The following is a 19,664-nucleotide window of genomic DNA, read 5'->3' on the forward strand; positions in this document are numbered from 1 at the left end:
CACTGCTGCCTTGTGGCTCCGAGGACCCGGGTTCGATCCCGGCATAAGGTCACTGTCCATGTGGAGTTTGCACATTCTCCCATTGTCTGCGTGGATCTCACCCTCACAGCCCAAAGATGTGCAGGGTAGGCAGATTGGCCAGGCTAAATTGCCCCTTCATTGGGGAAAAAAAAGATTTGGGTACTTAAATTTAAAAAAAATAAAATTATGTACATTCATTTCAAACTGCTTCCCCATCTCTTTTTTCAAATGTGTGTAATTTGGATTGAGAAAATACCATTACATTGGTCTTCAAAACGTGCGAACATTGAATCACAGATGCATCCGGGCTTTTACAAGAAATGACTCCTTGTATTTAAAATCAGGATTACGGCCCGGTTTAGGCTTGTGGTTTGTTACTTACCAGCCAGGCTGACGGAGGCAGAGCTGAGGCAGGCATACCCATGCAAGAAGGCAGTGAGAATAAAAAGGGAAGTAAAAATCTCATGTTAATTCAACTTGTCCTTCCCTCTGACTGGTTGGTTATAGAGCCAAACTGGGGCTGGTTAACTGTTAGTCAACAGTTGGGAATGGTGTGAGGCACCTGACGGGGACACTTAAGCTTTTTCATTAAAAAAAATTCATCAAATCCGATGCAGGACAAGTTAATCTTACAACGTTTAGACCATAGTCAAGGGCTCTGTGTAAAGTCTCACCAGTGTAGAGCAACTGCTGACTTAGTTCAAATGCACAAAAAATGCTTTTAAATAGCTTAGAATCACAAGAGTGTTAAAGCACAGACTGATCGGTGGAGCCATCAAATCCTTGCCGATGCTTTTCTTCTTCTTCCCGTATGAGCCACCCAATCTAAACCACCCTCTATTAAACCACAGCAGCATCATTGTCTATTGCACTGAAGTACAAGTTGCTTTGTGATAAAAACGCTAGGGGAGGTCTGCAACAATCTGTGAAGACTCTTGTTCCTGACCTTTACTGACTTACAAAGATCCACAATCATTAATCATAAACCAGTACTATAACAGCACTGTCAGACAACTGATTGAGTTTCTGATTGTACACGGAATAATGCTGGACCCACATTGTATACTGTGCTTCATCTTGTTGGCTATCTTTCAGTAATATTCAAAAATTCCACATGTCCCCAAACCTAAATCTGACTATTGTGCTTTCAAGTAACCCGTCACACTATAAACACACTGATGTGAAACTGCTTATTCCCACTATTTTACAACCAGCAAGTACAGTGAGCATTGCAAGGCTGAAACGGTCAAGAGCTTTAGACAATAATGTAAATCACATCACTGAAGTTCGACCTGTTTATAAAATTCCATTATCCCACACCAAAATAGTTACAGCATCCTAACATCATTTACTATTTTTTTTACAATAAATTATATTTGTAAAAGCTAGTTTTATACCAACAATAAACTAATAAAAAGGTGTGAAACATTCCTCATGTGGTAGCATTCGGACAAAACATGCAAACACTGAGGCAATTATTTCATTGTCTTTCGAAGCACTTTGCAGATATTTACTCAGGGAGTCTGTAATAGAGACAATAAAAGATTTATGTGAGCGGCATAAGGATGGAAATAATATTGAATGGTTCGACGCCCTGTACCATGAGAACAAAGCAAAGCATCCACCCAATAAGCACTCAGGTAGGCATCTTGCCTTCAACAGTAGCAATTGCCTTTCTGGCCCTAACTATTTGTTGCATGCTGCACTTCCCCCTCTTATTTTAGTCATAAGACTGGATTTTACTAGTTAACGAAACAGCCTTGCGAAACAATGGAATTGTATATTGTATGAGATACACACACATAGTATATATGCCATTCACAACAAACCAACAAGTAGCCAAAAAACAAGCTTCATTGAAACAGCTCGATTTGAAAGCAGATTGAAATTAGACCAGGGTTAGTCCACTGCTAGAAAAACAGGATATTGCTCCTGAAAGATTACTGCCTCCAGACTTTAAGCAATTAACCCTCTAACACCAGAGAGTTGCACAGCAAACAGGGACATCGTGCCCACGCACAATTGCTGTCCGAGCTTCATTTTCACAATTGTCGCAACAAATTTACCATCCAAACAAGGCCACAAGCGACTTTTACAAAGGGTGTTCTTTTGGCATCAAGGATGCAGCTTTCCACTGCCAAATGGAACATGGTCATGATATGTATTCTGAGGTACTGCAAGTAGATATGGGATCATTAAACATAATGTGCACATCAGCATTCAACAGGAAATTACAGAGACGTGATGGCAGTGTTTTACCATGCAGCAGTAAGACTGATTCTCAGCTGCCCTGAACTTTGCTTCAGCTAATAATCGTCAATTGCATGAGCAACAAAGATGTTAAGCTAACCTTGTGCAAATATACCTACATCTCCTGGAATTAAGTTGATAGCATTTGCCTCGTCAAGGCTATCAGGAAGCAGATTACTAGGCTCAAATGCTGAGTAAAGATACAAACAGCACTTTAATCAAAGGCTAGGCAAACACTAGGCAAATTTCTAGCCGATTTAAAACAGCCTACAGATTGCTGGACTTAATACACAAATGAATTAATGAACATATAAAATTGGGCTCAATGTTTTTTTATGTAAGGTGCATTATTTAACAAAATACTGCAAATCACCTAATTCTGTGAATACTATCACATGCAATATATTCAGGACAATTGATCTAGGACTCTACGGGTTTAGAGTACTTGGAATATATTAAGGTAATGGGTACATGAGCCACAGGTTGACCAGCTCCACATTAATTTAGCCCCCGGTTTAGTTACTTTTACCCACTCAGAATTAACAAATTAAATTTAGAACTTTTTTATTGGTGAGCCATGAGGGGGAGAGAGGCATCAAGGAGGCTTAATTCCAAGTACCCAAGTCCAATGCTTCTAGGTCCTCAGGATGTCCAACTGCTTTATAGCTTATAGATTATTTCTGAAGTTTAATCACTGTCATTTTGTCAGCAAATGCAATAGACAATTTTTTTTTTGTGGAATCTTGCCATGCTCATTATCAGTTAATCTCTTTTTGGTGAAGTCAGGTGAGGGTTAAATGTTAATTAACTACCCTGCCCTTCTTTTATGCCCATCTGTTAAACAGAAATTAAAATCAGTTTTAACGTTTCATCTGAAAAATGACACCTCTGACAATGCAGCGTTCCTTCAGTCCTGCATCAATGGGCCATTCTAAATAATGTGCTCTTAAGTCCTGGAACGGGATTTGAACCCACCACCTTCTGGCTTAGACACAAGAGCACTAACACTGCGCCTGAATATTACCATCAGGAAGAAGAAAATAAAAGGATTGCTCAGAGTGCTCATTTGGACTCCCTATTCCAAACCTATACAATTTGGATGTTCACTGAACTTCTATCAGCTAATCAACTTCCAAATATACTAGTCACATCATGCCTATGGGAGTACCTAACATGCTAACTGGCTGGCATGTCCCTTTTCAAAAATGCAACAACGGAAAAATTGAAACAGTGCCTGAATTTTAACAGTCACTAAGATGGGGGGCTGCTAAGGCAAGTTTTACTGTACAATCGTAGCACCTCGTAGAATGCGGGGAGGAAGAACTTTTGAGAAGAAGCCAAATGATTGGGCACAGTCACAGGATAAAAATCCTGTTACTTCGTCACCCTGGACAAATCTGACATTTAGGCTAAAAATTCAGCAAAAAGAACAGGCAACTAGACTTAAATAATGCGGACATTATTGTAAAACAAGTACAATGAAAGATAGAATCTGTTGTGTGTGAGCCAACGGTAAAGGTTTTCAACTTTTTTTCCATTTCAGATGCTCTTAGTAATAATGTGCATTAACAAGATCTAGTAACACTGCCAGATGTTCTAGCATTCTACAGGTGTCCAGCTTGCAATGGTTTTAACAACTATTGGCCTTTCATGCAAAGGCTTTCATTCACTTTATGTAAAAGCAGCTTATCGTGATTCAGATACTGGCGTCATGTTTATGGAATTATTCTCAAATTGTTCCGCCGTGATCAATGCCTGTGTAATCAAGTTCAGCTCCTCACACAGCGTTTCATGACGATAGCCAACCCGAATATCCGGAACATTAGTGCGACGGATATCGTTGCCCTCAATGCTCTCCTTTTGGTAGTGTGGTCCCAACCAGTAACCCTTCACCTGAAATGTGAAAAAAGCACAGACGTTCTTTTAAAGAATGGAATTCTGTAAAGAGAAATGAAAACAGCTAATTTTTCACAATTTGAATCATTAATAAACCTGCTTTACAGATTGGAATTAAGCTATGGTTTGGCCATACTTGATCTCAGCTGGAATAGTAGTAAGGTCATTTAGATTGGCATGTATCTTGGTCGGGAAAAAAAAAAAATCACACAAAATAGATCTCATCCATGAAAATTATCCAGTGCAGATTGCACTCTTGATATTGGGCCAGGGTTCAGCTGTCACAATCGCTAGAGTTCAATAGCTTGTTGCCACTCATTGGACTGAATTTAATGCCCCCACCCCCAAACCAATGAGATGAATTTGGAATGTGTGCGGGGGGGGGGGGGGGGGGGGGGGGGGGGTTCCTGATCAGACTGGAGGGTATGGGATGAAGACCCATGATCAGACTGGAGGGTATGGGATGAAGACCCATGATCAGACTGGAGGGTATGGGATGAAGACCCAGTCATCATCCCGACTGCCCCAATCAAGCTCAGGATGGGATGGGTGGAGGGGAACATTCCTGCTTGGAGACCACTCAAGAACCTCATCTGATCAGCGCTGCTATTCAATCAGTGGCAGGCGGGGTTCTTGCCATTCGGGAAAGCTGCCCAATAAACCCTCATCGTGCTTTCCTGCGGTGGTCGACAAGTGGGGGAATCGCTTGATCACATGCAATGTAGGGGGTTTGAACCCAACCACAGGAAGGGGGCACCACTCAGGGTGCCATTGCTCTGCTCTTGCTAACAAACATCACCCCACTCCTCTATGCTGGTGTTCCCCACCCTGCCCATACTTCTCTCTGCCTGGGGATCCATGGCTTGTTCCTCCTCAGGCCCAAGCGTAATGCCGGCAGTGGGCACTATTCTCTGTAGCAGAGGTGGGATTTCTGCCCTTCTGGGGCCTGGAGGCCCAGCGCTATACAGGTTATGTGCCCGATTGCCTCACGTTGGGCCTCCTGCAAAGAAGCTTGGGGTTCTCACCTGTTCTCCAACCGGTGGATAAGACCTCCGCTGCACTCATTAAATTCCACCCATCATCTGCATTCACACAAGAAGCATGGTCATTTGGGTTAAGGTGCTTTGGGTTAAGGTGCTGCAACCTTGTGGAACTGTAATCTGGTTGAGCCGGCTCCCACATGAGTAAACCATTTAGAGTTCATTCTGTGGCTGAGATTGGTATGTTTCCAAAGGTGCTACAGTGATGGGCCTGAGCACTGTAAGAAACTGCCTCCCACCAAAAAGTCCTTTGACTATCCAAACATTTCCTATCCTGTACCAATCATATTTTTGGATAATTTTTAAAAAAAAATTTCCAATTAAGGGGCAAGTTAGTGTGGCCAATCCACCTAGCTTGCACATCTTTGTGTTGTGGGGGCGAGACCCACGCAGACACGGGGAGAATGTGCAAACTCCACACGGGGACAGTGATCTGGGTCCGGGATCGAACCCGGGTCCTTGGCATCGGGAGGCAGCAGTGTTTACCACTGCGCCACCGTGCCGCCCTGGCTGAAGTATTTCAAGGGGGTAAAAACAAATTATTATTTAAACAGGCAATACTATATGGCTCCATGTTACCGTACTCAATAACCCAAGATTTGACTTATCAAGTCCACATTGTCTCACAGCTGTGATTATTTTTTAGGCTGTTAAAACAAAATAAACTGCAAATGTGAATGTTCATATCAATCAAACGCCATATTGGGATAAACCATGTAGGCATATTTGAAGCTGGTCTTTTTAAAGCTGCAATTTCAGCCACAATTGTGATCAGCAAAAATAGTCAATTCCACCCAAACTGTCATAGTAAGCATTCCATTTTTAAACCACTTCCAAAAAAAAAGCTGAAGCCATAAAAGCAATTTTGTTCCTCGAACGCTGAATCTTGCAGTCATTTATTTTTGGAAATCTTGCAATGTTTCCAGTAATTATCAGTTCTTTACAAATCAAACATCCACTGTTTTCCTGTAAATTTCAACAAGTCTGAGATATGCACAATAGAAAATGTTGCAACCAGTTTTAACACAGTGAGAAAGAATGCGATTGTTTTGTAGGAACAGAACATGCCACAGAGCTTTTGAGTATAGGTGCTAATGATCACTTGGGGTTAATTCTCATGCCTGCGGGCAGCACGGTGGCACAGTGGTTAGCATTGTTGCCTACGGCGCTGAGGACCCGGGTTCGAATCCCGGCCCTGGTCACTGTCCGTGTGGAGTTTGCACGTTCTCCCCGTGTTTGCGTGGGTTTCACCCCCACAACCCAAAGATGTGCAGGTTAGGTGGATTGGCCACGCTAAATTGCCCCTTAATTGGAAAAAAATTATTGGGTACGCTAAATTTTAAAATTGTTTTTAAAAATTCTCATGCCTGCAACTTTGGTCAGATCCACATCAACTTTAAGAGACAACTTCAAGGGTTCGATTCCGGCCCCGGGACACTGTTCATGTGCAGTTTGCACATTCTCCCCGTGTCTGCGTGGGTCTCACCCCCACATCTCAAAAGGATGTGCAGGGTAGGTGGATTAGCCACACTAAATTGGCCCCTAATTGGAAAAAAAAAATTGGGTATGCTAAATTTATATTTTTTTTAAAAAGTGAAAATGGTTTTCAGAGAATTGTTATTTGGGAAGGCAGGCGTCAGAATAATGGTTTTGCTCTGTGGAAATATCTAAAGTGAAATCAGGCACCAAAAAACAAATTTTCTGATCCATAAAAAGAAGTTCTATTCCTCCCTCCTGCTGCCACTTAGTTGAGTCTTCTGAGCTGGAGGCACTGATTGAGGAAGTTTGCATTAAAAAAACATCCTTTGTTAAATGAGTGAGTGAATTTGCTGACTAGACAGGGTGGATTGTACGGAAATAGAGTTCTTTACATCTGCCATCCATCTCACTCCACGATCAGCTGACATAAAACAGGATAGTTTTAAAACTAGAGGTGGAGTATCTCACTTGCACCCAAAATGCCCGGGCAAGAGCTGGAAAACTCATCGACACGCTTGTTTAGACTCCCTTGCTTTGTGCATTATAAAGCTCTGGAACGGTGCGATACAGTTTGATCATTATTGGCGAAAATACCTAGGACAAACCACTAGGGGCACAATCTAATTACAGGGCTCAGATGACAAATGATAAGACGTTAGTACAGCCATCTGATGTTAGGTTGCCATTTCAATCTTGCTACTGTGCCCAATTTTTACAGGTGGAACTTCATTGAAAAGTATGCCGCATGGGGAAAGGATTGGGAATTAATACGATTTTGTTGAAGGTTAGGGACCTGCTGATCTTGAAACCAAATGCTGTAGAAAGGAAATTATATTGTTCAGATTCCGACTGTGTTGGCCCTGTATTTGAAGCAGCTCTCTCAATCTTTCTAAGTCACAGACATCAGGGGCAAATGGTGGTGTAGTGGTAGTGTCGCTGGACTAGTAATCCAGAGAACCAGGTGAAAACCCAGGGGACATGGGTTCAAATCCCACCATGACTGGTGGAATTTAACATACCAATTAATAAATCTGGGAATTGAAAGGTGGTCTCAATAATGGCGACCATGAAACTGCATCGATTGTTGTAAAAACCCATCTGGTTCACCAATGTCTTTTAGGGCAGGAAATCTGCCATCATTACCCGGTCTGGCCTACATGTGACTCCAGACTCACTGTAATGTGGTTGACTCTGAAGTAGTCTCGCAAGCCACTCAGTTCAAAGGCATTTACGGACGGACAACAAATGCCTTTCCAGCGACACCCATATCCCAGGAAAGAATAACAAAAACCTAGATTATTTACCCCACAAGTGCTCCAAGCTGGCACATGAAGTACTGAACAATAAAGCTGAGCAGCAGTTCCTACAAGGCATTGACATATTACAGAAGACAAGAACATGAATTTGCCAAGTCTACAGAAAGTGAAGAGTTGAAGCAAAACAAACCAAAGAATTGCTGTAGTTAGTGGTTTAATTCTCAGTACGACTAAAATGGTAAGATCTCACGGGCTGAGTTTGGATGGAGGATTGGCTTACCAATAAAATACAGAATGGGGATAAATGGGTCTTTTTCTGATTGGTACGATGCACCGAGTGGTGTGCCACTGGGTTCGGTCCTCAGGCCCCTATTTATAATCTATATTGATGACTTGGATGCAGGGATTGAATGTACCATAGCCAAAATGTGCAGATGACACTAAAGTGGGAAAGCAAGTTGCAATGAGGAAATAAGAAATTTACAAATGGATATGGAAGATTAGGTGAGTGTGCCAAAATACGGCAGGTGGAATTTAACGTGGATGAGTGTGAGGTTATGGTCGGAGGAATAAAAAGGCAACTTACTATCTGAATGGAGAAGAACTTCAAAATGCTTTGGCGCAGAGGAATCTGGGTGTCCTCGTGCAGAAAGTTAGTATGCAGGTGCAGCAGGTAATAAGGAAGACATGGAAATTTGGTATTCATGTCTATTGGAATAGAGGTTGAAAATAGGGCAGTGCTTTTGCAGCTGTATCGGGCATTGGTGAGACCCCCATCTGGAGCACTGCGCACAGTTTTGGTCCCCTTACTTGAGAAAGAATGTAAATGCATTAGAAGGTTCACTAGATTGATTCCAGGCATGAAGGATTTGTCTTATGTAGAGAGGTTGCTCTGGAGTCGGAGATACAATTGAGGTTATAAGATGCTAAAGGTGATTGACAGTGTACATGTAGTGCGGACGTTTCCCCTTGTTGGATATTTTAGAACGAGAGGCCATCGTTTTAGGCTAGGGAGGGGGGGCGGGGGCAGATTTAAAGCAGAAATGAGGAGGAATTACTTCACACAAAGGGTCATGAATCCGTGGCAGTCTCTACTCCAGAGTGCAGGGGATGCAGGTACGCTAAACAAGTTTAGGGAAGAGATAGATAGGTTTTTAATTTGTAGCAGGATGAAGGGTTTGGGGAGTGGGCAGGAAGGTACAGATGAGGCAGAGATCAGATCAGCCATGATGGTACTGAATGGCAGAGCAGGCTCGAGGGGCTGAATTGCCTACTCCTGTTCCTCGTTCTTATGAATCACACAAAAGCATTAATAGTAATGAAGCAAGATCAAAAAGAAAACAGGTGTACCATTGTATTTGTACAATATAGGACATTCACAAAGGGTCTATCTAGAGAATTAGGCTGTATGATCACACAAACTATATGTACTAATGACCAATGGAATGAAGTAGCTCCTAAGAAGTACTGCACAGTTTATATTTTCCAATACACCAAATTCAAATCTGCTAAAGTTCAATTGTAATAGATAACCAATTGCAATAAATAACTAAAGGTTCCCAGAATATAATAAGATTATCCTTAAAGCAAAGTAGTAAGTGACCAGTGAATCAGTTTTAGAGCTATTGATTAATGAATAAATGTTGGCTCGCAGACCAAGAGAACACTCCTGTTTTCTTTCCAATTGTAGTGTGGAATATTTTGCATCCTAATATCCAATAGGCAAGGTAAGATCTAAAAAAAACTCTCGCCTTTGAGTCAGGAGGTTGAGAGCTGAAGTTTCATTCCAGTACTTGGGAGGATGGAGATTAAAGCTGACACTCCAATGCAGTGCTGAAGGAGTGCTGCACTGTCGCAAGTTTCATCATTTGAATGGGATGCCAAATAGAGTCTCAGGTCGAAGTAAAATATCCTATGGCAGTGTTTTTCAAACTTTTTTCCCCCGGGGACCCATTTTTTCCAACTGGTGGACCTTTGGGACCCACGCTGGCTGACGTTCGGGATTCACCTTATTCCAAATGCTTCGTACATTAAGATACAAAGCCTTTAGGCTTGCCTTTTTGCCATTTTTAATCATCCTAACTTTTCTTTGTACTCTGGCCTTATTTGTCTCTCGCCCTTGATTACCCTGTCTACCCTGTTTGCACTTTACTTTTCTTTTATTACTGTCCTTGTTTCTCTTAGCCTTGTTATTCTGATGAGGTTCCCAAACCCCTGCCAATCTGGTGGGATGGTGGAAATATTGAACACCCTCCCACAAACAAGTGTTAAAGCTGGGGTTACCAGGAAATTTCCAAACTGCAACAGATAGCTTTTTGTTAGTAAGTGTTTGAAGGATTATAAAACAATGGCGAGTAGATAGAGTTAAAATACAGACGCATCACAATCCTATTAAACGGCAGAGCAGACATGAGGAAGAATAGTTTACGTCTGTTCCTACATTCCAATCGCCCTAATCCTGAACTGGACAGGTTTTCAAATTCTCAGACAATCTGTACATGCTGCCTGTTGAAGTAAACTCTCCCACCCCACTCTTCAGAAATAAAAACTGAATCTGGAGGGAACGGAAGCGAGGCGTCATCCTTTTTGTTGAGACCATTATTCTTTCTCTATAACAATCTCTGGTCCTGAACTAGAAGGCCACACACAATCCAGCTCCCAGTAAATGCGAAGAATAATTAAAATATCCTGTCCAAGCTGCAATATCAGCCAGTGCTCGGGGTGGTAACCTCACTGCTCGGGTGTCTTCAGCACAGCCCCATGGGATCACTTACAACAGAGTGAGAGGGTGGACTTGTGACTGGATTCAAACCCAAAACCCTGTCACAATGACTTTTCAGTTAAAGCTGTTGGCTGCATTTAGAATTCCTGTTGACCACAAGGAAGGGTAGGGAGGTATTTCCGAAACAAAATCCTTCAACCAAAACTTAACCACCAATTTTTCTCAAGGCCTGAGCAGGAGAGCAGCGTCATCCTATGACAGGAAACAAGGAAGACGTGGAAATCGGGAGGACGTGGAAATCGGGTGCGGAGAGCGGACGCACAAACACCGCCACCCTCAACTCCGTGATCCTTCTGTTGGCGACCCACCTGCGAGTCGTAACCCACACTGTAAAAACCTGTCCTCTAGCACCATCTCAAAGAACAGTAATAATTATTCTGATGCCAAGGCCAATATTTATTCCTCAATTTACATCATCAAAACAGATTATCCGGCCATAGTCACATTGTTGTTGCAGGAACTCACGGTGCGCAAATTGCAAACTTCATTTCCTAAATTATACATTTCTGAAGTACTTCATTTTGCCATAAAGCATTTGGGGTGAGTCGAAGGTTGCGAAAGGCGCTACATAAATGCAAGTTCTTTCTTATGAAACTCTTGACAAGGCCGCGCAAAATCATAGGAATTGCTGAACTTAAAAAATGGCTCATGACCCATCTAGTTTGCGCTCAACCATACTGGTAGACACAATACAATAAAGATTGATTACCATGATAAGTTACAATGAATCTACAACAGACTCAGCCACAAAGTGAAGACCAAACCCCGACTCCACCAAAGTTCTGAAACACAGATACTTGTTCCTTCCAGACTTATTGTATTTACCATTATGCCATGTTTCAAGTTATTCACATACTCACAAAATACTGGGCCAGAATTTGACGTGCAGGTAAATAATGGTATCTGCCCTTATTCAAAATTACCTCTGAACCCATCAACTCAAAACACTTTGGTCCAATAATATTTCTGTATTTTATAATACCCGGTCACTTAATAGGGCCAGGAATAATCAACATGGGTCAGTGTTGAAGTCAACTCTTTCCGGCTGCTCTGCTTAACTTTAAAAGAAAAACTGAAGCAGGGAAGAAATATTAATTGCATTCAAGGTTTCACAAATGCGCATTTTTACTTTCCAATTTATTGCATTTTTCTCTACCTTAAAGGAAACGTACATAGCCTAAACAAACAGGACTTGGAGAATTGAACAGTTTCCCGCAGGAAGCGATTATCAACTGTGAGTGTCCTTGAAGCATTGAATTACTTCCTGAGAAAATTATAAAATGAATTCAGAAGGCAGCTGCCATTTAAAACAGAGGTAAATAAACTGCAGATAGGAACAGCAGTGAACAGATCCATGTTATCAAAGAAGGTAAATTAGTGGTATTTTAAAACGAATTTAACACCCAGTTATTAAGCTACACTGAATACTGCACTAAAGGAACAACTTCAGCAGTCACATTGTAGGTGGATTACGAGATGCAAAAAGATCAGCAGGAGGAATGTCTAAGATAATGGTGTGCTGTCTATATATGGATTCGCTGTTCAGAATGCGAAGATATAAATATATTGTATTTTAAAATACGAGTTAGATTGAAGGGTGAAAGTGTATTTTCTCACTATTGGGACTCCCCGTAAGCCTTATCACACCTGCCTGTATAGATAACAACTAGGACAAGAGGGACAGATGCTGCAGAAGTCCTGAAAGTCAGCATTACAATAACAAACACAATGTGGAAGCACTTCTCTCCAGTTCACCTGGGATCTGCTCGGTGCTCCCCGCATCTCCAATCCCACCACCCCTACCCCACTTCAAGCAGGTAAGTGAATCGTGTCGGAATCTGAAAATATTTAAAACATCGTCTGGGACAAGAGGAATGTTGCAGTCCTAAACCTCTTGTGGGATGGCAGGAGCACTTAAGGGAACTGGAGGACCAGACCACGGTTTAATTCAATGGTCTTGTTTATGGAACAAGCGACAGCTCCAGTTCTTGGGGGTAACGATCATTCTGTTTCCAGTGTCTAATCACCGAATGCAGTTTAATAACTGCTGTAAAGCAGCGTGTGCATATCCTTTATAGACAGGAAAAGCCAGAAATGCGGAGCAGTTCCGCCAGCTTCTGAATAAAAAGGCAGGTCCCCAGTGAATTATCTTCATAGATGATGACTAACGTTGTATTTCTATTTCAGAATTCCAGCAGCTGGAAGTTTTTAGACAAAAATCCAGGAATTTATTTATTGTTAACCCAAATTAATTCCTTACTTTCAAACCTTAATTACAAGGCTCTTTCAACAATCCCAACAATATTTGGTCAAAATCCAGGAACTCTAACATTCAGTTCTGCAATTAAATGCAGAGGATGATTTTTCCCAGAGCAGTAAACCAAAAACGTGATTAGTTATTTCAATCCCCCATCCTCTCATGCGTTTGTTAGGGTCTCCATAAAATTCCATCCCTGACATGCAAGGAAATTGTAAGGAAGTTATCTTCTCCCAAGTCGCTGCCTCCATCCAGCCACTAGGTTTCATTAGCTGTTCTTCTCTCCACAACTCTTTGTAGACTAGCCAACAAGGCATAATTGCACCACCAGCGCCACCTATGGACTGCACCCCCCAAGTTCTCCCAATGTAAAATATAGCGGATTAAAGAACATGTATTTTATGTAGTGCCTTTCACAAGCTCACAACATTCCATGGAATTTTACAGCCAATAAACAAAGGAAGTTTTAAGGGATTTTATATTTGTTTTGAGAAGTATTAGAAATAAGGTATACTCTTAAAGTGGGTTTAATTTAGTGTTTCTGTGCCTGGAAAGGGTAACACCTATAGTTAGGTTCATGCTGGACAAAGGCGTCTGTATGTGCAGGATTGGTTTCAATTCTAACTGTGTTTCTATTGTGCTTGGAGAGATTTATTTTGAATTTAGTTTTAGCTGGATATATTGCAGTTTGAGACAAGACACCGGGGAGTGAATGTCTTTCAACTCTGCCAGGAGACGCTGGGCAAGACAAGAAAGCAGCAAAGAGGCAGGCTCCCAAAGAACGAAATGCAGTCCAGAAAACCAGGGAATTGGGACCGAAAGGATTTCTTAAGACGACTGAAGTTAAGAGAACAGAGACCAAGGTATTGTTCATGAAAATTCAAGGGAAAACAAAGTGTCGTGAGTGAAAGAGACAGCTGCAGTAACCAGAGCTAAAGTAGGAAAGCAGACTCCAGAGGTAAATCAAAATTGTGATGCCATTTTAATGGAGTCTGAGAATTAATAGCACAAGCAATTGGGAACAGTTTGTATAGCAGACAAGGCTTAGAAATCCTAAAGGGGAAGACGTAAAACCTGGATACTGGATTCGTTGTTAAAAGTGGAGGGGAAGCTTGGTTTAAAAAAAAGTCATTTTAAGAAATAAATTTAGAGTACCCGATTAATCGTTTCCAATTAAGGGGCCAATCCACATACTCTGCACATCTTTGGGTTGTGGGGCGAGACCCATGCAGACACGGGGAGAATATGCAAATTCCACATGGACAGTCACCCAGAGCTGGGATCGAACTCGGCTCCTCGGAGCTGTGAGGCAGCAGCGCTAACCACTATTTAAAAGAGTCATTCGGAAAACCTGGACTGGATTTTGGATTACAAACCGCATTATTGTGAAAGAAGATTTCAAAGGGTGCATTTCGGAGGTGGTGTTTGGAAACTCTCATATGACAATCATCTGGCGGATTCAGATGAGACATCAACATCAACTGGAATCGTAGCATGCTGCTTACATAATCCGCTTTAGAGCTGTTGGCTGAGGGTGAAATACAGGCCAGGGCACTGGGAAAGAACTCCTCTTCAAAAAAGTGCTGTGTGATCTTTTGCACCTTCCATCTCATTACTGCACTGATGTGTTGGCCTAGATTTTATGCACAAGTCAGAGGTGGAATTTGAACCGAGAAGCTTCTGATTCAAAGGGGAAGAGTGCTGACTACCAAGCTATGCCTGACACCTGAATCAACATAGCTGAAGTGCTTCCACAAAATCCTAACTAATTGAACCCAGCAGATTCTGCCACTCACCTTGTGAGAGAAGCCGCTCATTAATACACTGTTCCGTGCCAGCTCGCACATGTCACAGGAGCTCAGCTTCCATACTTGGGCAGCAATGCTGTACTCTTCCATTAATGGCTCCTGAGGAAAACATGAAAAGATTACGATCAGAAGTAGCACAGCACATTTCAAATCTACAAACAGATTAAAGTCACCAAAAAGACACCATGTGTCAACCATCTATACTTGTATTTCTAAAAGTGACTCCTGTTGCGCAAATGTCAGAATTGAAGACCAATTACAGAGGGGACAAATTCTTTATGTTGTTCTACTTAAAATACCTCAGGGCAGCTTGCTGACTGGTTTGAGGTACAATTACTATGCATATGCACGAAATGTTGAATTTCAGGATTTACATCCAAATTGACTAACTGTATGACTGAGCAATAGATTTTGGGTCACTTATACTGGGTCAATTTATAGTGCACATAGACATTCAATAAACCTTGAACCAAATACAAGCAAAGTAATTTTCTAAAACTGGATTTAAGCTGACTTGGTTTAATTCCAAATATTTACAGTGGAAATTGGATGAAACTAAATGGAGGTTTCTCAGTGGCAATAGTCTGTAATGTAAACAGGACTTAAAACCTGTAAATCTAAACTAAAAACACTCAACAATTCCAAACCTACGCAACTCACTAAGAGCTTCTGATCAGGAGTTGATGGAAACCAACGTGACAGGTCAGTCAAATCTCATTCATTTGGGGTAAATGCATGACCTATTTTCCCAGATTTCAGGCGTTTAAAAATAGACACACTTCCAAGCCTTTAAACGGCTTTGTGACTGGTCTCATGTTTTTAATTATAACTTTTAACCCTGGCATTTCTCTGATGTTAACAACCATGATCATTTGGGTGTAGTCAATCTGTGGAGACAGTGGCACAGTGCTAATAGTCAGCCAGAGGCCCAGGTTAATGCTTTGGGAACAAAGTTCAAAGCCCATCACTGCAGCTGGAGGAATTTAAATTCAAAGAATAAAATCTGGAATTAAAAGCTAGTTTCAGTTAACAATGACCAAAAAAACCATTCTCCATTGTTTAATTAATGAAATCTGGGCATGTTCCAGTCCCACTGGCAGGACAGTTGCAACAGAGGTGGCGGCACAGTGGGATGTAGTCAAGAGGGAGCTGCTCGGTGAGTCCTCAGAGTTGATTCTGGACTCTCAAAATTGCATGGCATCAGATCAAACATGGGCAAGGAAAGCCAATACTGATTACCACCCCCGCATCATGGTAGCACATGTGATTAGCACTGTGGCTTCACAGCGCCAGGGTCCCAGGTTCGATTCCCTGCTGGGTCACTGTCTGTGCGGAGTCTGCACGTTCTCCCCCGTGTCTGCGTGGGTTTCCTCCGGGTGCTCCGGTTTCCTCCCACAGTCCAAAGATGTGCAGGTTAGGTGGATTGGTCATGATAAATTGCCCTTAGTATCCAAAAAAGGTTAGGAGGGGTTATCGGGTTACGTGGATAGGGTGGAAGTGAGAGCTTAAGCGGGTCGGTGCAGACTTGATGGGCTGAATGGCCTCCTTCTGCACTGTATGTTCTATTACCCCTCCTCCCCAGCTGATCAATCCTCCTTCATGTTGAACACCACTTGGCAGAAGCATCAAGTGCGGCAAGGCTACAGAATATGCTCTGGTCAATCTCCGTCAAGAGTGGCTTGGTCGCGCCACTATTGATTGAACTGGCCGAGTCCTAAAGGACACAGTCTGCTGGTCTGGGTCTGCGACAAGTAGTGAGGGAACCATAAAGAGGGGAAAATTTACCTGAACTCTGCCTCCCCGATCTACATGTCAAAGACATAGTCCATGAGAGTACTGGCAGGAGTGACAACCGCAAATTTCTTGTGGGTGAGGAAACCCTCCGTTGTGTTGTGTAGAACTAGCACTGTGCTAGATGGGATCAATTTTAAACAAATCTAGCAACTCAACGTGGGGATACATGAAGCGCCACCAGCAGCAGGGGAATTGTGTTCAACCACAATCTGTAACCTCTACTCCAATAGCCTCCCCGAACAGGCGCCAGAATGTGGCAACTAGGGGCTTTTCACAGTAACTTCATTTGAAGCCTACTTGTGACAATAAGCGATTTTCATTTCATTTCACCATTACCATCAACCCGGGAATCAAACCTGGTTCAATGAAGGTTGCAGGAACAGCAGCAGGCATACCTAAAATAGTGTCAACCTGGTGAAGCTACAACTTGCACGCCGACCATATCCTATCCACTAAAAGCAGAATGAATCCAACTCGGCCAATTACCGTCGCATCAGTCCATTCTTGGTTATCAGTTAAGTGATGCAGGGTTTTGTTGACAGTGCTATCGAGGGCACTTATTCAGTAATAACCTGCTCATTTATGCTTAGTTTGTGTTCTGCCAGGTGCACTCAGCTCCTAACCTCATTATAGCCTTGGCTCAAACGTTAATGAAGTTAAACTCCAGAGGCGAGATGAGAGTGACTGCTCTTGACATCACAGCAGCATTTGAACGAGCGTGGGCATCAAGGAGCCCTAGCAAAACTGAAGTCAGTGAGAATTGGGGGAAAACTCTACACTGGTTGGAGTGACACCTCGCAAAGGAAGTTGGTTGTAGATGTTGGAGTCAATAATCTCAGTTACGGGACACCATTGCGGCATGGCCAACCATCTTCAGCTGCCTCATCAATGACCTTCCCTCCATCACAAGATCAGAAGTGGGGATATTCGCTGATGATTGCACAATGTCCATCACCATTCAAAACGCCTCAGAAACTAAAACACTATGTATCTTTCAGCAGAAAGACCTGGACAACATCCAGACTTCGTGCTGATAAGGGGCAAATAACATTTATGCTACACAAGTGCCGGGGAATGGCCATCACCAACAAGAGAGTATTTAACCATTTACACTTGACATGTGGCGTTATCATTGCTGAATCCCCCTCTACGACAGAAACGGAACTGGACCAGAAATATAAATACCATGGCTACAAGGACAAATGAGAGGCTGGACATCCCGCGGTGAGTAATTCACCTCCTGACTCTCCAAAGCCTATCCATCGACTACAAGGCTCAAGTTTGGAGTGTGATGGAATACTCTCCACTTGCCTGGATATGTGCAGCTGCAATAAGACTTGAGAAGCTTGGCACCATCCAGGACAATGCAGCCTACTTGATTGGCACACCGACCACCACCTTCAACATTCACTCCCTCTGGCCCCAACGAACAGTAGCAGCCGTGTGTGCCAAGTAACAGATGCATTGCAGCAGCTCACCAAGGCTCCTCCAACAACACCTTCCAAACCCATGACCTCTCCCACCAAGGACAAGGAGACCAGATGCATTGGAACACCACCGCCTACAAGTTCACCTCCAAGTCACACACCATCCTAACTTGGAACTATATCGCCGTTCCTTCACTGCCGTTGGGTCATCATCCTAGACTTATTTTCCTAACAGCATTGTGGGTGTACTTGTACCAATATGGCCTGCAACGGTTCACCATCACCTACTCATATGCAATTAGGGATGGGCAATAAACGCTGGGCCTTACTTGTAATGCCCACATCTTGTAAAGGATGAAACAGAAAGCGAGGAACTAGTTGCTGACTACGGTGCAGAAAGAATTGTGTGGTCTCTATTCCCAACTGGTTGCCTTACCTTGGTAAAGTGAAATTGCAGAGGATCATCAGTAGAGAGAGACACCATTAGGCCTCGGGAGAGATACTCTGGCAGTGGGTTTCTATGATAACTCAGAAAGAGACTATTGTTGCTCAGGGGGGACATCGCAATCCCGATCTGATCCAGGTAGTACAGATATTGCAGCACCGGAGCCTGCGAATTAGACACAAGCAATGAACATCTCCGAACACGCCAACATTATGAGATCAAATTCACAGAGAGATCTTCAACTTCACATTTTCCAAATGACACATCTCTTGAAGAATGCCAGCATGGGAGAATGAAACTATTCCACTCTGATTATCCTACGTGCACATCAAGCACGGGGATTGTTACAGAGTAACGGTCCCCTAACTGTGCCTCAATGGTAAAATCACTAATTGTTCCATTCCCCAACCAGCCATTTGTCGGAACTGACTGAAGGAAGGGGAATCAGTGGCAAACTGCAGTCGCTTTTGTGCTGTGGACCTAAGCCAATATCCAAAAATACTATTTACAGTGAGGGAGAGAGGAAGTGCTCATCCTCAAAGTCTCAATTCAGATCATTATCCTAAACAACGGTCACTTTCATCGGAACAGTGGCAATTTGTGTATTTTTAGTTTTGCACACAGAAGTATGAATCAACATTGAGTTAAAAGTATGCCCTGTAATAATAATAATAACAACGAATTGTTGAACACATTTTAGGAAATTTATCTATTTCTTATTTTGAAGAACATTTAAAATAAATAAGTAAAATATCAGATAACGGATTGCTCATATTGCATTGTGCAAGATCAGCTCATGTTTTACTTTGCTAAGTGGTTGAAACACCGTTGTTTCATCATAAGGGAGGAGAGGGTGAGAGGAATCTCAGAGGAAATAAATCCAAGGCAAATAGTTCACCCATTCTACTCCTTAGTCCTGTTCTCCTCGAGGTGCTGACACCTTGCTAAAATGACCAATTTTAAAACCCAAGATGCTGGATTAATAACCGAGCTTGAACAGAACGTCATCGGGTTTTCTAAAAGAGGGCAACATATGAGTTCCATCTTGTACTTATTCAGACACTGCCTGGTAGAATTTACGGGGCTGGGCTAAAAGGCCTCAGCTACTTTTGCCTTCCCTAATACAGAGACATTAGAATAAATGAAGAGCTTGTCATATGAGGAACGGTTGAGGACTCTGGGTCTGTACTTGTTGGAGTTTAGAAGGAT

At 42.5% G+C, this 19,664-nt stretch overlaps 1 protein-coding gene across 4 annotated transcripts in view; it reads right to left on the minus strand.

The window, feature by feature from the left end:
* Window positions 1-827: 827 nt before the first annotated feature.
* LOC119978057 (AMP deaminase 2-like) overlaps window positions 828-19,664 on the minus strand; it is a 157,494-nt gene continuing 138,657 nt past the window's right edge. For all 4 annotated transcript variants that reach the window (XM_038819413.1, XM_038819412.1, XM_038819411.1 and 1 more), the window contains 3 exons: window positions 18,447-18,620; window positions 14,778-14,888; window positions 828-4,164 (listed from right to left, as the gene is read on the minus strand). In XM_038819413.1, coding sequence (XP_038675341.1) covers window positions 3,958-4,164; window positions 14,778-14,888; window positions 18,447-18,620 — 492 coding nt within the window. In that variant the 3' untranslated portion in view covers window positions 828-3,957. The remainder of the gene's footprint in view (window positions 4,165-14,777; window positions 14,889-18,446; window positions 18,621-19,664) is intronic.

This window comes from Scyliorhinus canicula, chromosome 15 (assembly GCF_902713615.1).
Source record: "Scyliorhinus canicula chromosome 15, sScyCan1.1, whole genome shotgun sequence".
Classification (NCBI taxonomy): Eukaryota; Metazoa; Chordata; class Chondrichthyes; order Carcharhiniformes; family Scyliorhinidae; genus Scyliorhinus; species Scyliorhinus canicula.